The following is a 22,764-nucleotide window of genomic DNA, read 5'->3' as shown; positions in this document are numbered from 1 at the left end:
GGTTCTCCTGAGCCACGTTTATTATCTTCACAAACAGTCGCTCGAAGACAGACGAAGTCAGCGTTGATTCCACAGCACAATCAACGCTGTTAAATAGCCGGCAAAGCCGACACCCACCACCACACCCTTAATTGCTTCACTATGCCCTCACCCTACTTAACTACCGCCCCCCTTGGTTCCCACCCTTTGGCACCCGCCCCCAGGTACGTATCCTCCCTGGCCCCGTCCCACCACCGTTGCAGCCGGTAAGCCACCCCCCAGCCCAAACCACCCTCCTTTCCCCCAGAGCTCCGCACATTTTTGCCTCCCCCCTCAGGTCCCCAGACCGCCGTGAGTTGCGTCCTGAGCCCCTCCCCGTCCCGCCGGTAGACTCTGCTGCTGCCTCCTGATCCACCCTGGCGCCCGTCCTTGTTCTGCCGCTCGGGCGCTGGACAACCACTGGCTGCTCCACCGTATGGCCGCTCCCCGGCCTTCTGGACGGCCCCAGAGGCTGCTGGGCCGCGTCGGCGACCGCGCCCTTCCCTGGCTTGTTCCCGGGGCCCGGCGAGACACCCTGTGGCCTCTCCAGGTGCCAGGCGGGTGGCCGCTGAGCCGACTCGGCGGGCGCACTCCTCCCCGACTCGTCGGCTGCTTCCGGGGGCCGGCGGGTTGCTCCGCGGCCTCCCCAGCTGATGGGCGCTTCTCTCTAGCTCGTTAGAGAGGCGCGGGCGCTGGCGGCTGCTCCTGAAGGCCGGCAGGTCGCTCCGTGGCCTCTCCAACAGATGGGCGGGTGGCCGCTGCGCCGTCTCCTCGGCTGCTCTCCGTTCCGGCTTGTTGGGAAGGCGCGGGCGCTGGCGGCTGTTCCCGGAGGCCGGTAGCTCGTTGGGGAGGCGCGGGCGCTGGCAGCTGTCCCTGGAGGCTGGTAGGTCGCTCCGTGGCCTCCCTGGGCGTCGGGCGGGCGGTTGCTGGACTGTCGCGGCGGCCGGCTTTTCGAGAGACCGCGGGTGCCAGCGGTGGATTTCGGGGCCCGGTAGGTCGCTCCGCGGCCCCTCTGAATGTCGGGCGTGCCGGGCCCGACATGCCGCCCCCCCTACCAAGGGTCCTCCTGCAGATGTAGAGAGCAAAGTCACACAATCATTCACCCCGCATACACCACCGTTTCCCCTACCTCCCGGCCTGTTAGGGTGAGCACGGTGGAATGCCCGAACTAAGCGTGGAGCATGAACGTCTTCCCCCGACACCCACGTTGCCTCCTCCACCGGGTACCCCTTCCACCGAAGAAGATACTGTATGGCGCCCCTCCGCACCCTGGAGTCCAATACCTCCTGCACCTCGTACTGATCAGCATGTACTGGTCCGGGGGCCCCCTCCCCAGCCGCTGCAGTGGCCGCGGGAGCAGGTTTTAGCAGGCTACTGTGAAATACCGGGTGGATCTTACCCAAGAACTTCGGCAACCGCAGTCGCACCGTAACTGGGTTTACCACCTGCACCACCCGGAACGGCCCGAGGTACTTTGGTCCTAGCTTGCGGCACGGGACCTGTAACCGTAAATACTTGGTGGACAAGTAAACCAGGTCCCCCACCCGCGGTGTAACAAAAGGCCTCCGTTTCTTGTCTGCCTGTGCCATGGTCGCAGCGGCGGACCGATCTAATGCTTCCTTTGCAGCCCCCCATGCGGCCTTGATTTGTCGCATCCATTCCTGCGGTGAGCACGTAGGCCCCTCCTCCTAGGTGCATTCAGCGAAGGGGACGAATTCATGGCCGGTGACCACCCGGTATGGAGAGAAGCCAGTACTGCTATGAACCGCATTATTGTACGCCACTTTGGCGAGCGGTAACAGGTCCACCCAGTCAGTCTGTTGGAAAGAAACGTAGCTCCGTAGATACCGTTCTACGGCGGCGTTGGCACGTTCTGCGGCCCCGTTGGTGCTGGGGTGATAGGCCGTACTCAGCCCCTGCGACGAGCCGATATGACGCAGGAATTCTCTCCAAAACCGAGCCGTGAACTGCACCCCTCTGTCCGAGATCACACGGCGCGGCACCCCGTGCAATCGGTACACATGTGTAATAAACAGCCATACCAGCCGACGAGCTGATGGCAATCCCTTACAAGGAACAAAGTGTGCCTGCTTGGAAAACAGGTCGACAACTGTCCAAATGACGGTGTGACCCTTGCTCTCTGGGAGGTCCACGACAAAGTCCATGGCTATGTCTTGCCATGGCCGAGTCGGGTCAGCCACCTGCTGCAGCAGCCCCAAAGGCTTCCCAACCTGAGGTTTTGTAGTAGCACAAACATGGCAACGCCGTACATACTCCTCGATGTCGCTCTTCATGCGGGGCCACCAGAATTGACGGCGTGCCAGATGTAAAGTTTTCACAAACCCGAAATGTCCCGCCTGCTTGGTGTCGTGACAGCCAAAAAGAACCCGTGGCCGCACCGTTTCAGGTACATACAAACGTGATCCATGCCACGCCAAGCCTTCCCGCATAGTCAACAGTCCCGGATAACTCCGCAGCCAAGCGTCCTCCTGCAGGGCCCTTTGGATTGCCTGGTTCAAACCCTCCTCTGTCACCTGTCCAGTGCTCTCTGTTGGGTGGGTGGGTGGGTGTCGGCTTTGCCGGCTATTTAACAGCGTTGATTGTGCTGTGGAATCAACGCTGACTTACTTTCAGCCCCCCGTCCGGCGAACCACCAAAAAGAATGAATCCGGAACGGGAGCTGGTTCTCCTGAGCCACGTTTATTATCTTCACAAACAGTCGCTCGAAGACAGACGAAGTCAGCGTTGATTCCACAGCACAATCAACGCTGTTAAATAGCTGGCAAAGCCGACACCCACCACCACACCCTTAATTGCTTCACTATGCCCTCACCCTACTTAACTACCGCCCCCCTTGGTTCCCACCCTTTGGCACCCGCCCCCAGGTACGTATCCTCCCTGGCCCCGTCCCACCACCGTTGCAGCCGGTAAGCCACCCCCCAGCCCAAACCACCCTCCTTTCCCCCAGAGCTCCGCACATTTCCGCCTCCCCCCTCAGGTCCCCAGACCGCCGTGAGTTGCGTCCTGAGCCCCTCCCCGTCCCGCCGGTAGACTCTGCTGCTGCCTCCTGATCCACCCTGGCGCCCGTCCTTGTTCTGCCGCTCGGGCGCTGGACAACCACTGGCTGCTCCACCGTATGGCCGCTCCCTGGCCTTCTGGACGGCCCCGGAGGCTGCTGGGCCGCGTCGGCGACCGCGCCCTTCCCTGGCTTGTTCCCGGGGCCCGGCGAGACACCCTGTGGCCTCTCCAGGTGCCGGGCGGGTGGCCGCTGAGCCGACTCGGCGGGCGCACTCCTCCCCGACTCGTCGGCTGCTTCCGGGGGCCGGCGGGTTGCTCCGCGGCCTCCCCAGCTGATGGGCGCTTCTCTCTAGCTCGTTAGAGAGGCGCGGGCGCTGGCGGCTGCTCCTGAAGGCCGGCAGGTCGCTCCGCGGCCTCTCCAACAGATGGGCGGGTGGCCGCTGCGCCGTCTCCTCGGCTGCTCTCCGTTCCGGCTTGTTGGGAAGGCGCGGGCGCTGGCGGCTGTTCCCGGAGGCCGGTAGCTCGTTGGGGAGGCGCGGGCGCTGGCAGCTGTCCCTGGAGGCTGGTAGGTCGCTCCGTGGCCTCCCCGGGCGTCGGGCGGGCGGTTGCTGGACTGTCACGGCGGCCGGCTTTTCGAGAGACCGCGGGCGCCAGCGGTGGATTTCGGGGCCCGGTAGGTCGCTCCGCGGCCCCTCTGAATGTCGGGCATGCCGGGCCCGACAACGTGTATGTAAATTGAATTGGATACTGTTGCCTACTTATTTCATGAAGAGGCCAGTTTAATCTTAATCTAGTGTGGCTTCCAAACAGGACTAAAAGAGCAGTTAGTCCTCTGGGGGAAAAAAAACACTGGATACATAAGGTTACATGTCAAAAAAATTCAAGATAGTGGCCACAATCGTGCCATCAGAGAAGGATCATATTTTTTTTAACACAACCCTGCCCCTCTCCAGACATCCAAATAGTTGCAAAACAAACTATTCCTTCTTCAAGAAATAGTTCCAACACTATTGGCCTACATCTATAGATTTGGTTTAAAATAAACGTAGATTTGGTTTAAAGCAGTGCTTTTTTTGTAAAAGAAAAAGGTGCCGGAACTCACACATGTCATACAGCCTGCCTTGCCTACCCTACAAGCTTCCATCCAAAAAAGGTGCCGGAACTCCGTTCTGAGCATTCTATGACAAAAAAAGCCCTGGTTTAAAGTAACCAAGAAATATGAAGGAGTCCTCTCCAAGTTGCACAGATATGAACCAGTCAGAAACGGAGAGAAGCAAATTACATCCAATCTTACTTTGCTTGTTTTCTAAGAATGCTGCAGCTTTCACGCATTAATATGCCAAACTCAACAGATGAGACATGGCACCTCCTTCATAAGAGAAGCAAAATTGACCCTTTTCAGGATAGTCATTTGAGCAAATGAAACTGAGTCATGAGACGTGTTGGGTTTTGGCGTGAAAGTCAAGTCACAGGTTTGGTTAACAAAAGATTTTGACTATAGCGATCTCCAAGAATCAGATACAATTGAATGGAAGACCAAATTGTTGGGCTTAACAGCCCCAATGAACTCTCAGTGCTTTAGTTATAGCAATGAAAATTATTGTTGGTAGCATTATTATGGTTTTTTTGTATGTCCTTAAAAAGTTAAATAATATAATACTCTAGACATATATTACTTCTTGGGATAAAATGAGCTTTGTGGCTGTCCCTTGATGGGACCCTATTTTCCCAACAATGGGACTTTAGATACTACAGGTTGAGAACATTGTTAGGTGCACAAGGTTTGTGTGTGTGTATAAACAATGTCAATTGCATAATTTAGTGCGTATTATTTAATCCTTTGCTTGCTCGTTACATTTATATCCCCTGGGTTTACCACCATTAATGCTAAACTATGCCAATATTATGCAAACATGCTCATGTGTTCATACAACATACTAGATTAGGCTAAACGGCATTAGGTAATTTGTGGTTTAGTTGTATTATGGCAGATCAATCATTGCTTTAGTGTATTGTGAGAAGCTACATCATTACAGTTAGATAAGTTTTCTTGTTGGGTCACAGCGTATTATATGAACACCACAGTTGTGTTTTGTTAATCAGGGTTAAAGGCCTAGCATATTATATGAACCCAAACTCAGTGCTATGGCAGAGCTTTTCTTCAAATTACCGTATTTTTCGGACCATAAGACGCACCTGACCATAAGACGCACCCAGTTTTTAGAGCAGGAAAACAAGAAAAAAAATATTCTGAACCAAATAGTACCAGTATACTAAAACGGGGCTTTTCAACCTTTTCATCCATTGTACCACTTTTAGGACAAGGCAATGTCACCCAGCAACGTGTCAAAAACTTGACGCCCCCCCCCCCTAAAAAAGGAAAAAAATGATAAAGTACAGGTAGTCCTCGACTTACAATGATTCACTTAGTGACCGTTCAAAGTTACGACACTGAAAAAAGTGACTTATGACCATTTTTCACACTTATGACCGTTGCAGCATCCCCAGGGTCATGTGATTTACATTCTGATGCTTGGCAATCGATTCATATTTATGATGGTCACATTGTTCCAGGGTCATGTGATTGCCTTTTGCAACCTTCTGACAAGCAAAGTTAGTGGGGAAACCAGATTCACTTAACAATCATGTTACTAATTTAATTTCTCTCCTTCTCTTTCTCTCCCTCTCTCCCCCTCCCTCTTTCTTTCTCCTCTCCTTCTTTCTCTTTCCCTTTCCTTCTTTCCCTATTTTTCTCTTTCCCTCTATTTCTCTCTTTCTCTCTCCCTGTTTCCCTCCCTTTTTCTCCTTCTCCCTCTCTATTTTTCTCTTTCCCTCTATTTCTCCCTCTTCCTGTTTCCCTCCCTCTTTCTTTCTCCTTCTCTCCCTTTCTCTCTCTCTATTTTTCTCTTTCTCCCTCCCTCTCTCTCTCCCTCCCTCTCCCATTGTCCCTTCCTTCTTTCCTTCCTTCCCTCCCTCTTTGTCCTTCCCTCTCCGCGTTAGAGCAGTACCTACGGAGGCAGCCCTGCGGCCCGGCTTTCTCTTGCAGAAGGCAGGCTGAAACGGAGCAAGGAATGCGAATCGGCCGATCTCGCACTCCTGCATTCTCCTCCGCTCGGTTTCAGCCTTTCTTGCTACAAGAGAAAGCAGGCTGAAACGGAGCGAGGGAATCTCCCTTGCTTTGTTTCAGCCTGCTTTCTCTTGTAGCAAGAGAAGCTGAAACCGAGCGGAGGAGAATGCAGGAGCACGAGATCGGCCGATTCGCATTCCTTGCTCCGTTTCAGCCTGCCTTCTGCAAGAGAAAGCCGGGCCGCAGGGAGATTGCAGGAGCCAATTGCAATCTCCCTTGCTTTCACTTGCGGAGGTTGGGGCTGGCCATACGGATCACCTTCGGACCATAAGACGCACCCTTGTTTCCCCCCCCACTTTGGGGGGGAAAAGGGCGTCTTATGGTCTGAAAAATACGGTAACATTTTTCCATAGGGGATGCTTAAACTTTGGTTCTTCCGTTGCAAATTAGTTGCAGGGCTTAGCATCAATGATCAGTTGCTCCTAATTCGGATGAGCAGGGAAATTACCTCCCGAAAGACCAGCAAATGCTCCAGGAAAACCATCAAAAGCAAAGGAGTGTTGTCAATGAAACCTTTTAATCATCCACTTTCGATTTACAGTGATCATCCAAAAAACCACATAGTCTTTTCACTCGCCACAGGAGTCTGCATGTGTCAGCACATCTGGGACCAGTCTCCACTTCTCCACCCATCCCAAACACAGATATACACACATCACCCCTGCATTCCACAACCACAGGAATGGCAGAATTGAAAGCACCTATCTTCCTTCAGTGAAACTTATCAAGATTTTTTTTTCATGATGATCATCTCTGAGAGAGGAACCCCTTGCCTAAGATAATTTTCTGGGACTCTGCCAAGAGGCCTGAAATAAGAGGCCCTGTAGGGGAAAATCATTTGGGAGTTGGGGAACAGCTGAAGTGGTTTTAGCGTTGTTGAAATAATGAGGGAATTTATTTATTTTTTTAAAAAAATACTTCTTCCAAAAAGGGGGCTTAAAGAGAATGAAAAAATAACTATAGGGAAGAAACTTCTCCTTTGACACTTTCCTCGATTACTGCAGTTTTCACGTATTTTTCAAGTTACTTTGGGGGAAAAAAAAAACCTTTTTGCATATGCCACTGAGGGAACTCTAGCTGGCAGTTAGTTGTAAATGGGAACTTTGTGTGGGACTGATACAGCCTCGTATTAGATGATCGTGTGGTGAAAACTACACTCTGAGGAACATGCTAGGTTTCCCCCCCCCCTTTTTTTTTAAAAAATAAAAAAGAAACACCCGTTCAAGATGTGGCTAAGTGCTTTAAATAAACCCAATTCCTGTTCAGATACATCAAAAGACACAATATACCCCTTGTGGGCCTCAAACACTCTGACAACTAAGGAGACTAAGGGTATAGAAAGAACTGTTGTTGATACAAAACGCTGCTGGGGGAATTTGGTCACTTGTTTCCAAAAAAGGATCTTATTTTAGAAGCTGGAAATTCTTGCTTCCTTCACCAGAACGGTGGCAAAGTAAAATACCACTGCTATAGGCAAAAAAAGGTTGCAGTGCGTTCTCTCTTTGCATGACAATGTGGAGTCAAATTAAAGGCAGACTGTATAAACAAGCAGGCAGCACGGAAGCAAACAGTTTGGATGGTATGACAGCTATGAATTATGTACCACTGACACAATACATCTGTCCTGATCACATGAGCAGCCCAGAAAAGGAACAATTCGGCAGAAGGAGGAAGATTTTTCCATGGTCGACAGCAGCGTGAAGGATCCTGCAAGGGTGAAGGCTACACTCAGCCACATCAACCTTTCCAGACATGAGAAAGGATGCAGCAGACAGCAACGGTGTAAAGAAAAATGTTTCAGGAACCACACTTGGAATGCAAACCTTGCCTCAGTTTTCTTCTCTGGCTGGCCTAGCCCAGGCTGCAGTTAAGATTCCTATTCACGTCTGGAGGCCTGAGGTTATTTCTTGTCTGTGCTAGTCCCAGGATACAGTCACTGAACTGCGCATTACGTGCTCTTCTTTAGAGAAAGTGCCGCTGCCTTGCTTTGGATCTGGAGGGGAGAGAAAACCATTCTATTATGGTTCAAAAATAAGTGTAAAAAACAGGTTTCTATTGGCTGGGGAAAGGTGATTTCATCTATTTTGGACTAGTGTGAAAGACCGCTGACTTAGGGGTACCAGATCTGAGTTGCAAAGAAAATAATAATAATTCTAGACTACCAGTTGCAATGTATGGCTGTGAAAGTTGGACCATAAGAAAGGCTGAGTGCCAAAGAATTGAGGCCTTTGAGCTATGGTGCTGGAGAAGACTCCTGCAAGTCCCTTGGACTGCGAGGCGATCAAACCGGTCAGTCCTAGAGGAGATCAACCCTGACTGCTCTTTAGAAGGCCAGATCCTGAAGTTGAAACTCAAATACCTTGGCCACCTAATGAGAAGGAAGGACTCACTGGAGAAGAGCCTAATGCTGGGAAAGGTTAAAGGCAATAGAAAAAAGAGATGACAGAGAATGAGGTGGCTGGATGGAGTCACTGAAGCAGTAGGCGTGAGCTTAAATGGACTCCAGAAGATGGTAGAGGACAGGAAGGCCTGGAGGGACATTGTCCATGGGGTCGCGATGGGTCAGACACGACTTCGCAACTAACAACAACTATTAGATAACAACAAAGAGAAAGCTAAATGCTGCCTTCCAGATGTTTGCAGCCCAGATTCGGTAGTCCCAACACTATTGCCAGGATTCACATCTCTACCGAGTAGTGGGAGAGGAGGCAGCCAGTGGCTGCTCAAAGCTGCTTCAGCACGAGAGTTGCTGCAGCCCCTTATGCTTTGCAATGTTCCAGAGGGCACCTTGGTGGTGCAAAGGCTCACCAGCACCCCCCACACTCTCTTTTCTGAAACCAGGTTCCTTGGGGCTGGCAGAAGTATGGATTTGTTGTTGGAAGGATTACTTGATGGCTGAGGAGTTTGGACAGTTGAGGTTAATCAACAAATACGAAGAAAGGAACTGAGACAGAAGGTATGACCTACTTTCAAGAACTGAGGCACCAATTCCCCAAACTGCATTTGTAGGAAAATGTTTCTACAACAGGGGTCGGAACCACTACTATAGAGAGCAAAATGTGGCCAACTGTAGGAAATCACCCCCTGACTTTCGTGAACAAGTTCCTTTTTTGCACAGACACGCATACTGCATAAAACAGTCTTATTTTATATAAATAGTGCACATTGGTAAAGCCGTTCTAATACACAAGTTTTAAAGCATCCGAGTGTGTTGAGTTTCATCTCAGTACAAACTTAGCTCGCCCCGCCTCTTGAACTCACCTCCTTTATTACTTTTTCTCTGAGCTCCTCGTGAGTTAAAGGTCTGTTGTCCTCTTCTTGTATTGGCTCATGGCCAAGTCTGCAAACCCCAAAGAATGGTCTGATTAACATTGCCCTAAATACTACAAATCTGTCCTTTAAAAAAAAAACCCTGTTCCTGAGCTATTCTAAAATCTGATTGCTCCTATGAGATTAGAAGAATAAGGGAACATTGATTTCATATTCCTCCCAAGAGTTTGGTCTTCTATTTTTTCCTCTTTTTTTAGTAACCACAAAACGGATCCTGCTGTCTTCTATTTTATGTAGAATTCCATGTAGACTAGAAAACAATTCAGAAACTGGAGCTTCTCCACAACTGCTATTCCTATTGGCCTTGACCTCTAAATTCCAGGATCCAAGCATCAATAACGCCTTTGCCACACTATGCCCCCCTCATCACAGAGCAAATGTTGCAAAATGGGAAATAATGTTCTGTTTTATAATTCACTTGTGTCTTTTGACTCTCATCAGAGTCTTAGTTTGAGCATCAAACTAAAGTAATTTTATGTCGGTGTATCTTTGTTTTACTGATTTTGTTTTTTTTATTATTTTACTGCTCCAGTTCTTGCTTTTTAAAAATTTGCTTTGCATTCTTTTGCTGTGGATGTTTCTTGGCTTTAACGTGTACACTACTTTTTTTATGCATCTGAATCACAAATTTGGTACATCTTAAAAAATAACTATATAAAATCCATTCTTTAAAATCCCATCAATCCTAGAGTTTAACTCAGTCTTCAACCCCACCAAGCCAAAAGTATGCAGGATACAGATCCCATATTTTATTAAGTCATAAAATACTTTGAATTTAGGTCAGGTTGTGTTAACTCTGTCAACAGTAGTTTTAAACCATGATTAACCACTTGGCATGTGGGACACATCTGGCCAACTATGTTAACAAACCATACTTAAATGAACCATGGCTCAGTGCAGCCTTCTTCAACTGGGTATCTTTCAAATGCAGAGACTGCAAATCTCCATGCATTTAGTCACTTTTTCTTTGTTTTAAAATTAATTCCCTATGTCACTGTTTATAGTGCAAATTTAAAGCAAGGGCTTGTCCTTTGTTAAATGCCATGCATAAACCTAGGGCTATTAGTATAAAAATTAAAGTAATAACAACAGTGACATTGCAGACAAATCCAATTGACTGACCGTGGATCAAGGGCTTGTACCCCATCAAATGCTACCTAAATATCCCTACCAGCAGTCCTGCCAATAATGTGGGATTCTGAGAGTTGTCTGTAATATCTGGAGAGTCAAAAGATTCCTCATCCCTCATTTAGTCCAATTTCTTGCTCACCACAAGAAATTCAAAGCTACTGCTTCTCTATCAGACGGCTGCCCTGGATTGTCTAAAGATTTCTGATGAGGAACAGCCCAGTAAATCAGTTCCAGCTGTCAAGCTGCTCTTAATGGAAGCAACATTGAAGCAGCATTCACCTGAAATTTATACAATCCAAAGCCCTTAACAAGCCCAGATTAGGTGACACCACCACAGAAAATACGTTTCCCATGCCCCACTCTGAATTTAATGTGGAAATGGGGACCTTCTGGATTCTCTGGGTAATAACCAGCTCTCCTTACCCAGCTGTGGGTGGCCGAACAGTCATCAACGTTGGCTTCAGCCCTGGAGTCTGCCCCAGGAGCAGCTGTGCTGTCTCCACAGTGTCATAGGGCTCGTCCTTTTCCTAAAGAGAGATCAAATTTAGAAGTAGGGAACAAGAGACCGTTCTTTACCCTCACCTAAAGATTTAGATTAAGAGAGACCCACTAGGCTACATGTATTAATCTGCCAGAAATGAGCGATATGTGGCTCTTCAGATGTAGCCCACTACTACAGCCTTACTGTCCTAATGCAGGGCTTTTCAACCTTTTCACCCATTGTGCCACTTTTAGGATAGGGCAACATCCGAGGACCACCAGTCGCCTAGCAAGGTGTCAAAAACTTGATGACCCAAAAAAAAAAGGAAAAAAGTGAAGTACAGGTAGTCCTTGACTTACAACAGTTTGCTTAGTGACTGTTTGAAGTTACAATGGCACTGAAAAAAGTGCCCCCCAAGCCACAGCCGAGCAAGACACCTGCCTGCCCGCCCGGCAGCGCTCTTCCTCCTGTCCGAGGTTTTCATTGTTGTGAGCATTTCTGTTGAGGATTGGCAGCAGGGGTGGGGTGGGGGTGTTTGGTTTTTATTCCCCCCCACCTCCGCTGGGTGGTTGCAGCAGGTTTTGGTCACTTCAGATGACCCTGGGACACTGTGACCGTCATAAATATAAATCAGTTGCCAAGCATCTGAATGTAAATCACAAGACCCTGGAGATGCTGCAACATTCCAGCTGATCGGCGCTTCTTCTGGGCTCAGCAGAAGCGCCAGGATCAGCGCCGAACTCCAGCTGGACCCTGGCGCTGATCCTGGCTCTTCCGTTGAGCCCTGACAGCCCTGCAGCTCCAGCCATCTCTCGCTCAGGCTTGTGCGGTGCTGCCACTGCTTCAGCTCATTCCCCTCCCCCGCTACCACTTTTCTAGGATGGTCACGTACCACCTGCCAGGTGCCAATGTACCACAGGTGGTACCCGTACCACTGGTTGAAAAGCCCTGTCCTAATGGAGGGTGAGTAAAACATATGGGGATCTGTAGTTCAGCAACATCTGAAGGGCTGCATGTTGCCCACCACAAGGTTATCCCATTCCAATACATCAACACTAAAATGGGTTGCGGCTATTATTAAAATGTTTTTTAAGTTTCTAATTTTTATATTTGAAGAAATATATCACATACACAACACAATATCATAAACTATTTAAAAATCTGGGAATGAGCTAGGTAAACAAAACACTGGAAAAGTGAGAACAACAGGTGAAACTCGAAAAATTAGAATATCATGCAAAAGTTCATTTATTTCAGTAATGCAACTTAAAAGGGGAAACTAATATATGAGATAGACTCATTACATGCAAAGCAAGATAGTTCAAGCCGTGATTTGTCATAATTGTGATGATTATGGCATACAGCTCATGAAAACCCCAAATCCACAATCTCAAAAAATTAGAATATTACATGCAATCAATAAAACAAGGAGTGTACATAGAACAATATCTGACCTCTGAAAAGTATAAGCATGCATATGCACTCAGTACTTGGTTTGGGCCCCTTTTGCAGCAATTACTGCCTCAATGCGGCGTGGCATGGAAGCTATCAGCCTGTGGCACTGCTGAGGTGTTATGGAAGACCAGGATGCTTCAATAGCTGCCTTCAGCTCTTCTGCATTGTTGGGTCTCATGTCTCTCATCTTTCTCTTGGCAATGCCCCATATTCTCTATGGGGTTCAGGTCAGGCGAGTTTGCTGGCCAATCAAGCACAGTAATCCCATGGTCATTGAACCAGGTTTTGGTGCTTTTGGCAGTGTGGGCAGGTGCCAAGTCCTGCTGGAAAATGAAGTCAGCATCCCCATAAAGCTCGTCTGCGCAAGGAAGCATGAAGTGCTCCAAAATCTCCTGGTAGACGGCTGCGTTGACCCTGGACTTAATGAAGCAGAGTGGACCAATACCAGCATGACATGGCTCCCCAAATCAACACAGACTGTGGAAACTTCACACTGGACTTCAAGCATCTTGCAGTGTGTGCCTCTCCATTCTTCCTCCAGACTCTGGGTCCTTGGTTTCCAAATGAGATGCAAAAATTGCTCTCATCAGAAAAGAGGACTTTAGACCACTGAGCAACAGACCAGGTCTGTTTTTCTTTAGCCCAGGTAAGATGCTTCTGACGTTGTTTGTTGTTCAGGAGCAGCTTGACAAGAGGAATACGACATTTCAAGCCCATGTCCAGGATCTGTGTGTGGTGGCTCTTGATGCACTGACTCCAGCCTCAGTCCACTCCTTGTGAAAGTCCCCAACACTTTTGAATGACCTTTTCCTGACAATCCTCTCCAGGCTGCGGTCATCCCTGCTGCTTGTGCACCTTTTTCTTCCACACTTTTCCCTTCCACATAACTTTCTATTAATGTGCTTTTATACAGCACTTGGGGAACATCCAACTTCTTTTACAATTACCTTTTGAGGCTTTCCCTCCTTATGGAGGGTGTCAATGATGGTTTTCTGCACAACTGTCAGGTCAGCAGTCTTCCCCATGATTGTGATTCCTACTGAACCAGACTGAGAGACCATTTAAAGGGTCAGGAACCCTTTGCAGGTGTTATGGCTTAATTAGCTGATTAGAGTGGGACACTTTGAGCCTAGAATATTGCACCTTTTCACAATATTCTAATTTTCTGAGATTGCGGATTTGGGGTTTTCATGAGCTGTAAGCCATAATCATCACAATTATGACAAATCACGGCTTGAACTATCTTGCTTTGCATGTAATGAGTCTATCTCATATATTAGTTTCCCCTTTTAAGTTGCATTACTGAAATAAATGAACTTTTGCACGATATTCTAATTTTTCGAGTTTCACCTGTATATTGGATCTATGTAGACCTATGAGTACATGGGACCAAACAGAGATTACCCTATAGCAGGGCTGTCCAACCTTGGCAACTTTCAAGACTTATGTCTTCAATTCCCAGAACGTGGCTGGCTGAGGAATTCTGGGAGTTGAAGTCCACGAGTTTTAAAGTTGCCAGAGTTGGACACCCAGGTCCTATAAAGCTTTAGTCACATATTTTCCCTGCAAATTCTAAGGTGATTTTTATGCAATAAAACATTCCCCAGTTCCTGTTATAGCAGTCTAAATTAGGTTGGGTAAACTGGGAAAAGTAAGCTGAAAGTCACCTTTTCCTAACCTGGGGGTATAAAAAAAATCCACGCAATACTTTCTCCACACAGACAGACAGAAACGAGAATTGACCCATCTCCAGTCTTGTTGCTGTCTGCATACCTCAGCCTTCTTGTAGGAATACATTGTGAGCAGCTGATTGACCTTCTGTTCAATTATGCTCAAGTAAATGGCAACGTTCTTATCCTGAGCAGTTGTTGTCCCGCCCAGCACTTTTTCCAGCGAGGAATGGTCACACTCCAGTTTCCAGAAGAGAGATTCAATTGCTTTGAGAGGGGGGGAAAAAGGAAAGTGAATCCTGATGCTTGCCATTAATTGCCATGTCCTTCAGAAAGAAGCTAGAGATTTTCTGCCTGCACCTAAATTAATCAATGGCTCTGCACTGCACCGGGGGTGGGGTGCGGTGGGGGAAACTTGCTTCCAACACCAATTTCCATGGGTTAGACCTTGTCCAATCTTCTGTCTAGGATTTGCATGATGGTTGGTTTTCCAAGATAAAGGAAGACTGAAGGGCAGCAAAAGAAGCGATACAGAAGAAGCTGCCAGCATCAAGTTCCCTTCGTCCAGTGCGCTTGCAGAGGGAGGGTCTTCTCAGGGTGCCGCCGGTAAAAGATTGCCGGCGGATAACATCTAGGGGGAGGGCCTTCTCTGTGGGTGCGCCTGCCCTCTGGAACCAGCTGCCCGTGGAGCTCAGAACTGCCCCTGACCTGCGTTCATTCCGCTGGGACCTGAAGACTTGGCTCTTTGAGCTCTCTGGCCCAGGCTGAGAATTTTAACTGGGGTTTTATTTTCAGGGATAATTTAATCTTTTTAATTGTCTTTTAACTTTTGTATTTTGTATTGGTGTGATTTTAAAATGCCCTGTAAACCGCCCTGAGTCCTTCGGGAAAGGGCGATATATAAATCTAATAAAATTAAATTACATTTTGAAAGGCCCACTTGTCTCCTGCTTAACTTACAAGCTGCACACGTGTGTGGTGTTGGGGAAAAAAAGGCTTCTTTTATGCTGTCAGAAGGAACTGGCCATCAGGTTTTCATGTTTTGAGGGAAGACCCTCTGTTTTTGACACTATACCCTTCAAATACCTAGCCTACTAACAAAGATGAGTTTATCACTGTGGCCTTTGGAAGCTGGACTAAATGCCCATTTCCATGGCCATATTGTCTGGAGCCAGTGGGAATTTGTATCTACTTTGCCCAACTTTCTGCTCAAAGAAGGAAGTGTCTTTCTACCTCCAGGTTAACCCCATACCATCTCAGCAAGCAGTTTTTCCTGCTGATCAATGAACAATCAGCCAGTCGTAAACCAATTCTCTTGAGCCTCTTCTTATCCTCTTTTCCTTCTCATGGTCCTGTCTCAGTAACTACTGAAGCTGGGTAACCATCACTTTTTTCCCCCTAGTGCTAAAAAAAAATAGAATGTGACCATCTTTGGGGGAAACATCATTTACCGGAAGGAGGAGATGCATTAAGCGAAACCCCCACCTCAGTATATTGGGTCGTGTCAGACTGAAGAATGTTGGCCTACTGCTTGTTTGGATCATAACACATCTCCACAGACTCGCAGCTTTCACTGTCAGGGTGCAGCATCTGACGCAGAATACGGCACGGGTAGCTAATCTCATGCGAATTACTGCCAACGTGTGAACATCACCTTTGATGTCCATTAAGCTTCCTGGTTCTCCTGATATTTGCTGCCCATCATCATAGGTGGCTATAATTAAGCTTTTGGTCTTGAAGTCTCTGGGCTCCACATAAATCAGTTTTAAAAAGTCAAGGAGAAGAAGGGTAATAGGTGGCAGTTGAGGGTACCAAGTGAGAAGCTCTGGCACCAGTTTGACTTCTGGTAACTTAACTGATGACCTGGAATTCCACACTTGGCTGTGATCATCCTAGCAACGATCTCAAGAGGTGCCACGGTCCCCCCAAAATATTGCACTCTTGAAGTAATTTTTTTTTAAAAAAAGAACCCACAGCTGCTTTCATGATGAGACAAGAGCCAGTCCCCAGCTGCAAAGCTTCAGAGGAAAACTTGCTCATTATTATCCAGATTTACTTAGCACAACCATTAGTAAGCCTTTTTCTCCCCTCATCGCTCACCGCTTTTAAGCTGTTCCCAAATCTTCAGGAACCTTTTCAGGTTCTCCTCAGCCTGATTGGCCTCTTTCACCGTCTCCTCCTGTTGGGTCTCAGTTTCGTGGAGCTGCAACAGCTGCTGGGCCTCCCTTTGACCGTTCCGCTTTTGAATCTCCTGGATCTCATGACAAAGCTGGAAAAGCAAAGGTAAAAGATGGAAGGGACTTCTTATTTTTTTACCAACTGCAGAGACATAAGACTGTCAGGGATGGAAGGGGCCCGGGAGATCATCTGTTCCAGCCCGCTGCCTTGATCAGGAATCCATTACGACATTATCCCCATCAAAAGGCCGCCTGGCCTCTATTTAAATACCATTCTCCCAAGTTATGCTGTTCCACTGCTGAACATCTCTTACTATTAAGAAATATTATCTGATGTCCAGCTAAAATCTCTTATTTAAAATTATTTCTTTCTCAATGTCTAGAACAATTCAGAACAATTCTCCCCTTCCTTCTACGTGATGGCTGTACAGAAGGTAACTATCAGGTATCCCAACGTTTTCTTTTATCCAGGGTAACATCAACCATTGTTTCCAACTGTTCCTATTGCTCTTTCCAAGGCCCTCACCATCTTGCATTCACATGTTCCAGTCTGACACTGTGCTTCCTAAAATATTCCAGGCCTGTTGCAGAATAGAGGAATGACAAGTTCTCTTGTACTTTTGAAGCAGCCTAGGATGGCATTTGCTTTTTTTTTGCAACTACATCACACTATTGGCTCATGTTTGGCCTTGTGATCTATCAAAACACCCAGACTGTTTTCACACGTACTACTGCCTGTTTGTTTGTTTAAAACTCCCTCCACCATATTCATGTGCTTTTGATTTGTCCTATCTAAACGCAAGATTTTCCTTGGGCTGAAAAGCAGCAAGATGAATTTCAACCAACTATCAACTTTTTAAAATCCTTTTAAATTCTGATATTGCCCTCATCTTTGTTATAGAGGCATGATGGCACAATGGTTAGAAACCAGTATTGCAGGCCAATTCTGCCCAGTGCCAGCAGTTCAATCCTGACTGTCTCAAGGTTGACTCAGCCTTCCATCCTTCTGAGGTAAAATAAGGACCCAGATTTGGGGGGGGGGGCAATATGCTGATTCTGGAAACCACTTACAGAGAGAAAAGTAAAGCATTGTGAAGCGGCATATAAGTCTAAGAGCTCTTGCTACTGCTACCTCTACAAGCCTGACAGGATGCATTCATGCGCATATATGCATTTATAAATTTTTGCTAATTCAAAGAGGAGTGGATAGCACTTCAGTGGTTGAGAAAGTCACAGAGGCAATCACCTCTAAAAAATACTGCCCGTCTTAAAAATAAAAAAAAGAGAAAGAAGAGGAGAGATCATCTTTTCTACTCACCTCATGAATTTCTTCCCATAGTCGGTCCTTCTGGCTGTTTTGCTCATTGACATAGGTGAACTGAGCAAAATTCCTTTCCCTATCTATAGAGGGAAGGACAAACGTTATAGAAGCCAACGTATCAATAATCAGGGCCCAAATATCTGAGGGGCACTGGAGGCCGGCTGACCTCAGTAGGCCGAGGCAGCAAACACCACCTAGTGCAAAATGATCCCTGTTTTTTTAAAACTAACTGCCATTCACATATGTCACCTTTAATAAATGTATCCAGAGCCATATTCAGATCTTTTGAGCCAGTGAGCTCCAGGAGTTTATCAAAGGCATTGCTGTAAGATTCAAGCAACTCTTCCTCACTGTCTTTCCGTCTCCGTTCTTCTTCTATTAAGGGAGAAAAAATACAAATAAAAGGAGCCCCAGTTCTCCTCTAATGTTACAAGTGCTAAATCTCCCTCAGTGTTAACTCCCAACTCTGCAGCGCTCATAAACAGTTGAAGCCTGTCCCTTCTAACCACTGAACATACAAAACATTGATGTTACCGTTAGGTTGTTCCATCAATGCATTTTTAATAACGTTTTTCCAAATTGAGTGCCAAACGTGGCTGCTGAGTGCTGTGCTAGCGATCTGAATTTGCTTTCATTCATATTTAACAGGGTCACTCCCAAATCACATCTGTAACCATTTCCACCTTCTGTCTTATTAAAAACTGCAATTAGATAACATCTGGAAGTCTCTCAGAGGGTGTGAGATGTGGACCACTGCATTACAGAAATCAAGTCATGCGGCTATTGCAAAAAAAGACCACAGGAGCCAAGCTATCCCCATGTAGAATTCCTGCAATTTATCAACAAGTAACAGTACCAAGCCGATCCAAAGGCCTTCCCAATTCATCAAACAACAGAACATTGATTTTAAACCACTCTTACATTGCTCCTAAGTACCCATATCTTGAGCAAACTTCTTCTAAGATCTATGCAAGTGAATGAAGCCTGCGTCTTCTTTTCACTGCACTGTTTTTACCCATATGTGCATTTAAAAACAGACATCTAAACTTCTCTAAAATTCTTCTGACAACCAAATGAACTCCCTTTACAGCCCCCCTGTACCAAAAGTAAAAAGGACTTGAGGAAATAATTGGTCGCATAACTGTTTACACATTGGTCTTTTATACATTTTGTTGCTCATTTTAAAGTTTTATCTTTCAGCGCCCAATATATCCCCCCCTGCCGCCGCCATGTGATGCTGGCCCCAACCCCTGTCTTTTTTTAAAAGCCTAAAGACATGACTGTGTCAGTTGGCTTGGAGCCCCCAATGGGGGGAACAGCGCAATGGAGGTGGTTGATTGACTAACAACAACACTCCACCAGAGCTCCATGTGTCCTTAGGTTGTAAGGTTTGATTTTAACATTTTATGTTTTAACTAAGATGTAACTATAAGCCACCCAAGAGTTACCCATGACAGGGGTAGGCAACCTTGGCTCTTTTATGACTCGTGGACTTCAACTCCCAGAATTCCTGAGCCAGCCATGCTGAGGGGAATGGGAGAAGTTTCCAAGCTGAGCCATGCTGGCTCAGGAATTCTGGGAGTTGAAGTCCACGAGTCATAAAAGAGCCGAGGTTGCCTACCCCTGCCCTATGAGATGAGTGGCCAATAATTTTTTTATAAATAAATAAATAAACAAATAAACAAATAAATAAATAAATAAATAATAAAATAAGTATTTTAATGCTTTTAACCTTTGAACTTCTTTATACTGTTATTTATGGCACTGCAAGGTGCCCAAAGTCACTTGAGAGCAAGATGGACAGCACATATAGTTAATAAATGAATAAATAAATGGCTTGCTTCAAGCAACTTAAAACAGGGACAGTTGTCCAGAAGCCAGGTGCAGAAAGCTGAATGCCAGAACCGCTTGCTTTTAAATCAAAGAATTCCTCCTGCTTCACAGCTGGCTTTCTACAGGTTCAAAGTCACCTTCCCCTGCTAATGATATACATAATAAATACACACGTCTCTTCGCCTTGGCTCTCAGCGCTTCTTCAGTGAAGGTCCTTTCCTGCAGCTTGGTGTTGACAAATTCAGACATGCGCCGGTCGTTCTCCAGGAAGCGCTCCAATTCTTTCATCTCAGATATATACTGCTTTAAGTCCTTCTCTGCTTTGTCCCGCAGCTGGCCCAAGCGGGCATGAGCTTCATCCCTAAATTTATCCCAGATAAGAAAAAAAAAGAAGGGCAAGGTTTACAGAGGTGGAGAGAGCCAAGTATCCAGGCTCCTGACTTCTCTTCGTAAGGGTCAGGGCGCAGATGATTCCCATTTGCAAAGAAGCTGAAGGCATCTGTGGGCCAGAAAGCTTCGTCCAACTTTAGCCCCGTAACCTCCTCGCAACGGACTTGAGTGCAGGCTGAATCCCTGGTATGTCCAATTAAAAAGAATTTCTGCTAAATTTGAATCCCAGCTTATCCAGCTTGGAATCTTCCAGTTAGATCAACTGATAATATTCTTGGGGGGGGGGGGAAGAAGAGATGAAATTAGGGAAAGGATTCTCTAATGCCAATGAAATAAAGCAGACTGAACATTTACTTCGCTAGTAGTCAGGAGTCTAAACTCTCCCCCTTTCCGCTCCTGCTTATTAAGTGTCTGCCTTTCTTCCTCGTAGTTTTGTTTTAGAATCAGAAAATGACAAGAGTTGGAAGGGACCTCGGAGGTCTTCTAGTCCAACCCCCTGCTCAAGCAGGGAACCCTATACCATTCCAGACAAATGGTTGTCCAATCTCTTCTTAAAACCTCCAGTCATGCACTCACAACTTTGGGTTAAGCCGTTCCTCCTATTAATTATTCTCATTGTCAGGAAACTTCTTATTAATTCTAGGATGTTTCTTTAACCATCTTTCATCCACCATTTCTTGTCCTGCTCTCAGATGCTTTGGAGAATAGGTTGGCCCCCTCTTCTCTGTGACAACACCTCAAATATTGGAAGACTGCTATCATGTCACCCCTAGCCCTTCTCTTTGCTAGACTAGACATATCTGTTCCCACAACCATTCATTGTATGGTTTGGCCTCTAGCCCCCTAATCATCTGTATTTGCTCTTCTCTGCACTTTTTCTACAGCCTCAACATCTTTTTAAGTGGAACTCTTGAAAAGATAAGAAGCAAACAATGTAAAATCTGAACAGTCCATTAAATAACAAAAAAGCTAGGGGAATAGCAGCTTCTCCCAACCAAAAAAGAGAAGGCACATACATTTATAAATAAATAATAAAAGGAGAGGGCCTCTGACCCATTACAGTGCACGAGTGTGAAAAAGAAAGACAGCAAGAACTAAACCTTACTTCTGCTTTATGTAGGACTGCTTGCATTTTCCCCTTGACACTTGCTAGAATTCTTCTCAACGGCTTTCTTAGTTTTTGCTATAAGCACATTGATCGTGTCATGAATCACAGTCTACAAGCACAGGCATCGGAAATGAGCTGTGGCAATGTCAAAGTGTGACGTGATGCCACTGCGCATATAACACAATTGAGTACTTGCATTTGGACATCTGAGATGAATACACAAGTCATGCTATTTGTTTCAAGGGACATGTGTCGTCACTGCCCACCTGCTGCAGATGCCCATGCCTGCTAAGCTTGTAGTTCTAACGCTTGGTGGGGAAAATCCTAACACTAGTTTAAAGTGTGCAAAATCAAATCCTCATTGTTTTTTTTTTATTGAAAAGTTTTAACATACAGTTTATCTTTAACAGTCCCCCCTCCCCTCCTCCCTCCCCCCCTACCTCTCCCCCCTCCCCCCCTCCCCCCCCCGACTTCCCAGAGCTAAATACAAGGTATATATATAAAAAAGAATCATAAACAACCATATACTAACAACCATAACCTCTAAAATCCATCACTCTCTAGCTTATATAGGATAGGGTAATCCTTAATAATATTAAATATATATAGAAAAACTAAAACAGAAAAAGAAGAAAAAAGAAGGAAGACTTATTCAAATGCTACATGAAACTTCTTAACCTTATACTTATTCTGGATAAACTCTATCCATTTTCTCCATTCCATAATGTAACGTTCTTGCGAGTGATCTTTCAGATAAGCCGAAATCTTCACCATTTCTGCCAGGTCGGAGACCTTTAAAGTCCACTCTTCTATAGTCGGCAGTTCCTCTTTCTTCCAATACTGACCTATCAAGAGTCTTGCTGCCGTAATTAAATTTAACATCAACTTAGTGTCCACAACCGTAGCGTCCATGATTATTCCCAACAAGAAAAGTTGCGGACAAAACTTTATCCTTTGCTTAAAAATCTTCTGCATATTCCACCAAATTTTTATCCAAAAAGCCTTGATCTTTTTACAAGTCCACCATACATGAAAATATGTTGCATCTTCATCTCCACATCTCCAGCATTTTGGCTGATAGTTCGGATACATACTTGCAAGCTTTTTAGGATCTAGATGCCATCTATAAAACATTTTATAAAAAATCTCTCTTAAGTTTTGAGCTTGTGTAAATTTTACGTTCCTCACCCAAATCTTTTCCCACGTGTCCATTGTAATAACTTCCTGGATATTTTGGGCCCATTTTATCATACAATCCTTAACAAGCTCTGTTTCTGAGTCAATCTCTATCAATGCAAGATATATCCGTTTAATGTGTGCTGGACCCTGATTTCTAATTTGCTTTATCAGATTTTCATCAGTCATTGTAAAACCATTTTTCTGATCTTCTTTCCACCTGGCCCGTAGCTGAGTATATTGAAACCAATTTTGAACAATCTTCTCGTCTCGCAAGAGACTATATGGCTTCAAACACCAAACATTTCTTTCCAAGCTTAGAATCTCCTTGTACGTAGTCACATCATGTTTGAAACCAGCATGTATATTTTCTATTGCGTGTTTTGGAATTGCCCACAATGGTATCTTACAATCTAACTTATGTCTGTACTTCTTCCAAACTCTCAACAATGCCTGTCTTAAAATATGCACTCTAAACACATTATCTACCTTCTTATCATACAACAAATATGCATGCCAGCCAAACAAC

General features: G+C 46.0%; 1 protein-coding gene across 1 annotated transcript in view; it reads right to left on the bottom strand.

Annotated features, from left to right (window-relative positions):
• Window positions 1-6,899: 6,899 nt before the first annotated feature.
• LOC308678452 (outer dynein arm-docking complex subunit 1-like) overlaps window positions 6,900-22,764 on the bottom strand; it is a 34,443-nt gene continuing 18,578 nt past the window's right edge. Inside the window, exons 9-16 of the mRNA XM_081345655.1 lie at window positions 19,735-19,922; window positions 17,978-18,103; window positions 17,726-17,808; window positions 16,331-16,499; window positions 14,334-14,497; window positions 11,048-11,151; window positions 9,425-9,503; window positions 6,900-8,156 (exon numbers count right to left, since the gene is read on the bottom strand). Of these exons, the coding sequence (XP_081201781.1) occupies window positions 8,112-8,156; window positions 9,425-9,503; window positions 11,048-11,151; window positions 14,334-14,497; window positions 16,331-16,499; window positions 17,726-17,808; window positions 17,978-18,103; window positions 19,735-19,922 (958 nt within the window). The 3' untranslated portion in view covers window positions 6,900-8,111. The remainder of the gene's footprint in view (window positions 8,157-9,424; window positions 9,504-11,047; window positions 11,152-14,333; window positions 14,498-16,330; window positions 16,500-17,725; window positions 17,809-17,977; window positions 18,104-19,734; window positions 19,923-22,764) is intronic.

This window comes from Vipera berus (assembly GCF_964194415.1).
Source record: "Vipera berus genome assembly, chromosome: Z".
Classification (NCBI taxonomy): domain Eukaryota; kingdom Metazoa; phylum Chordata; class Lepidosauria; order Squamata; family Viperidae; genus Vipera; species Vipera berus.
This window is presented reverse-complemented; position numbering and strand designations above follow the sequence as displayed.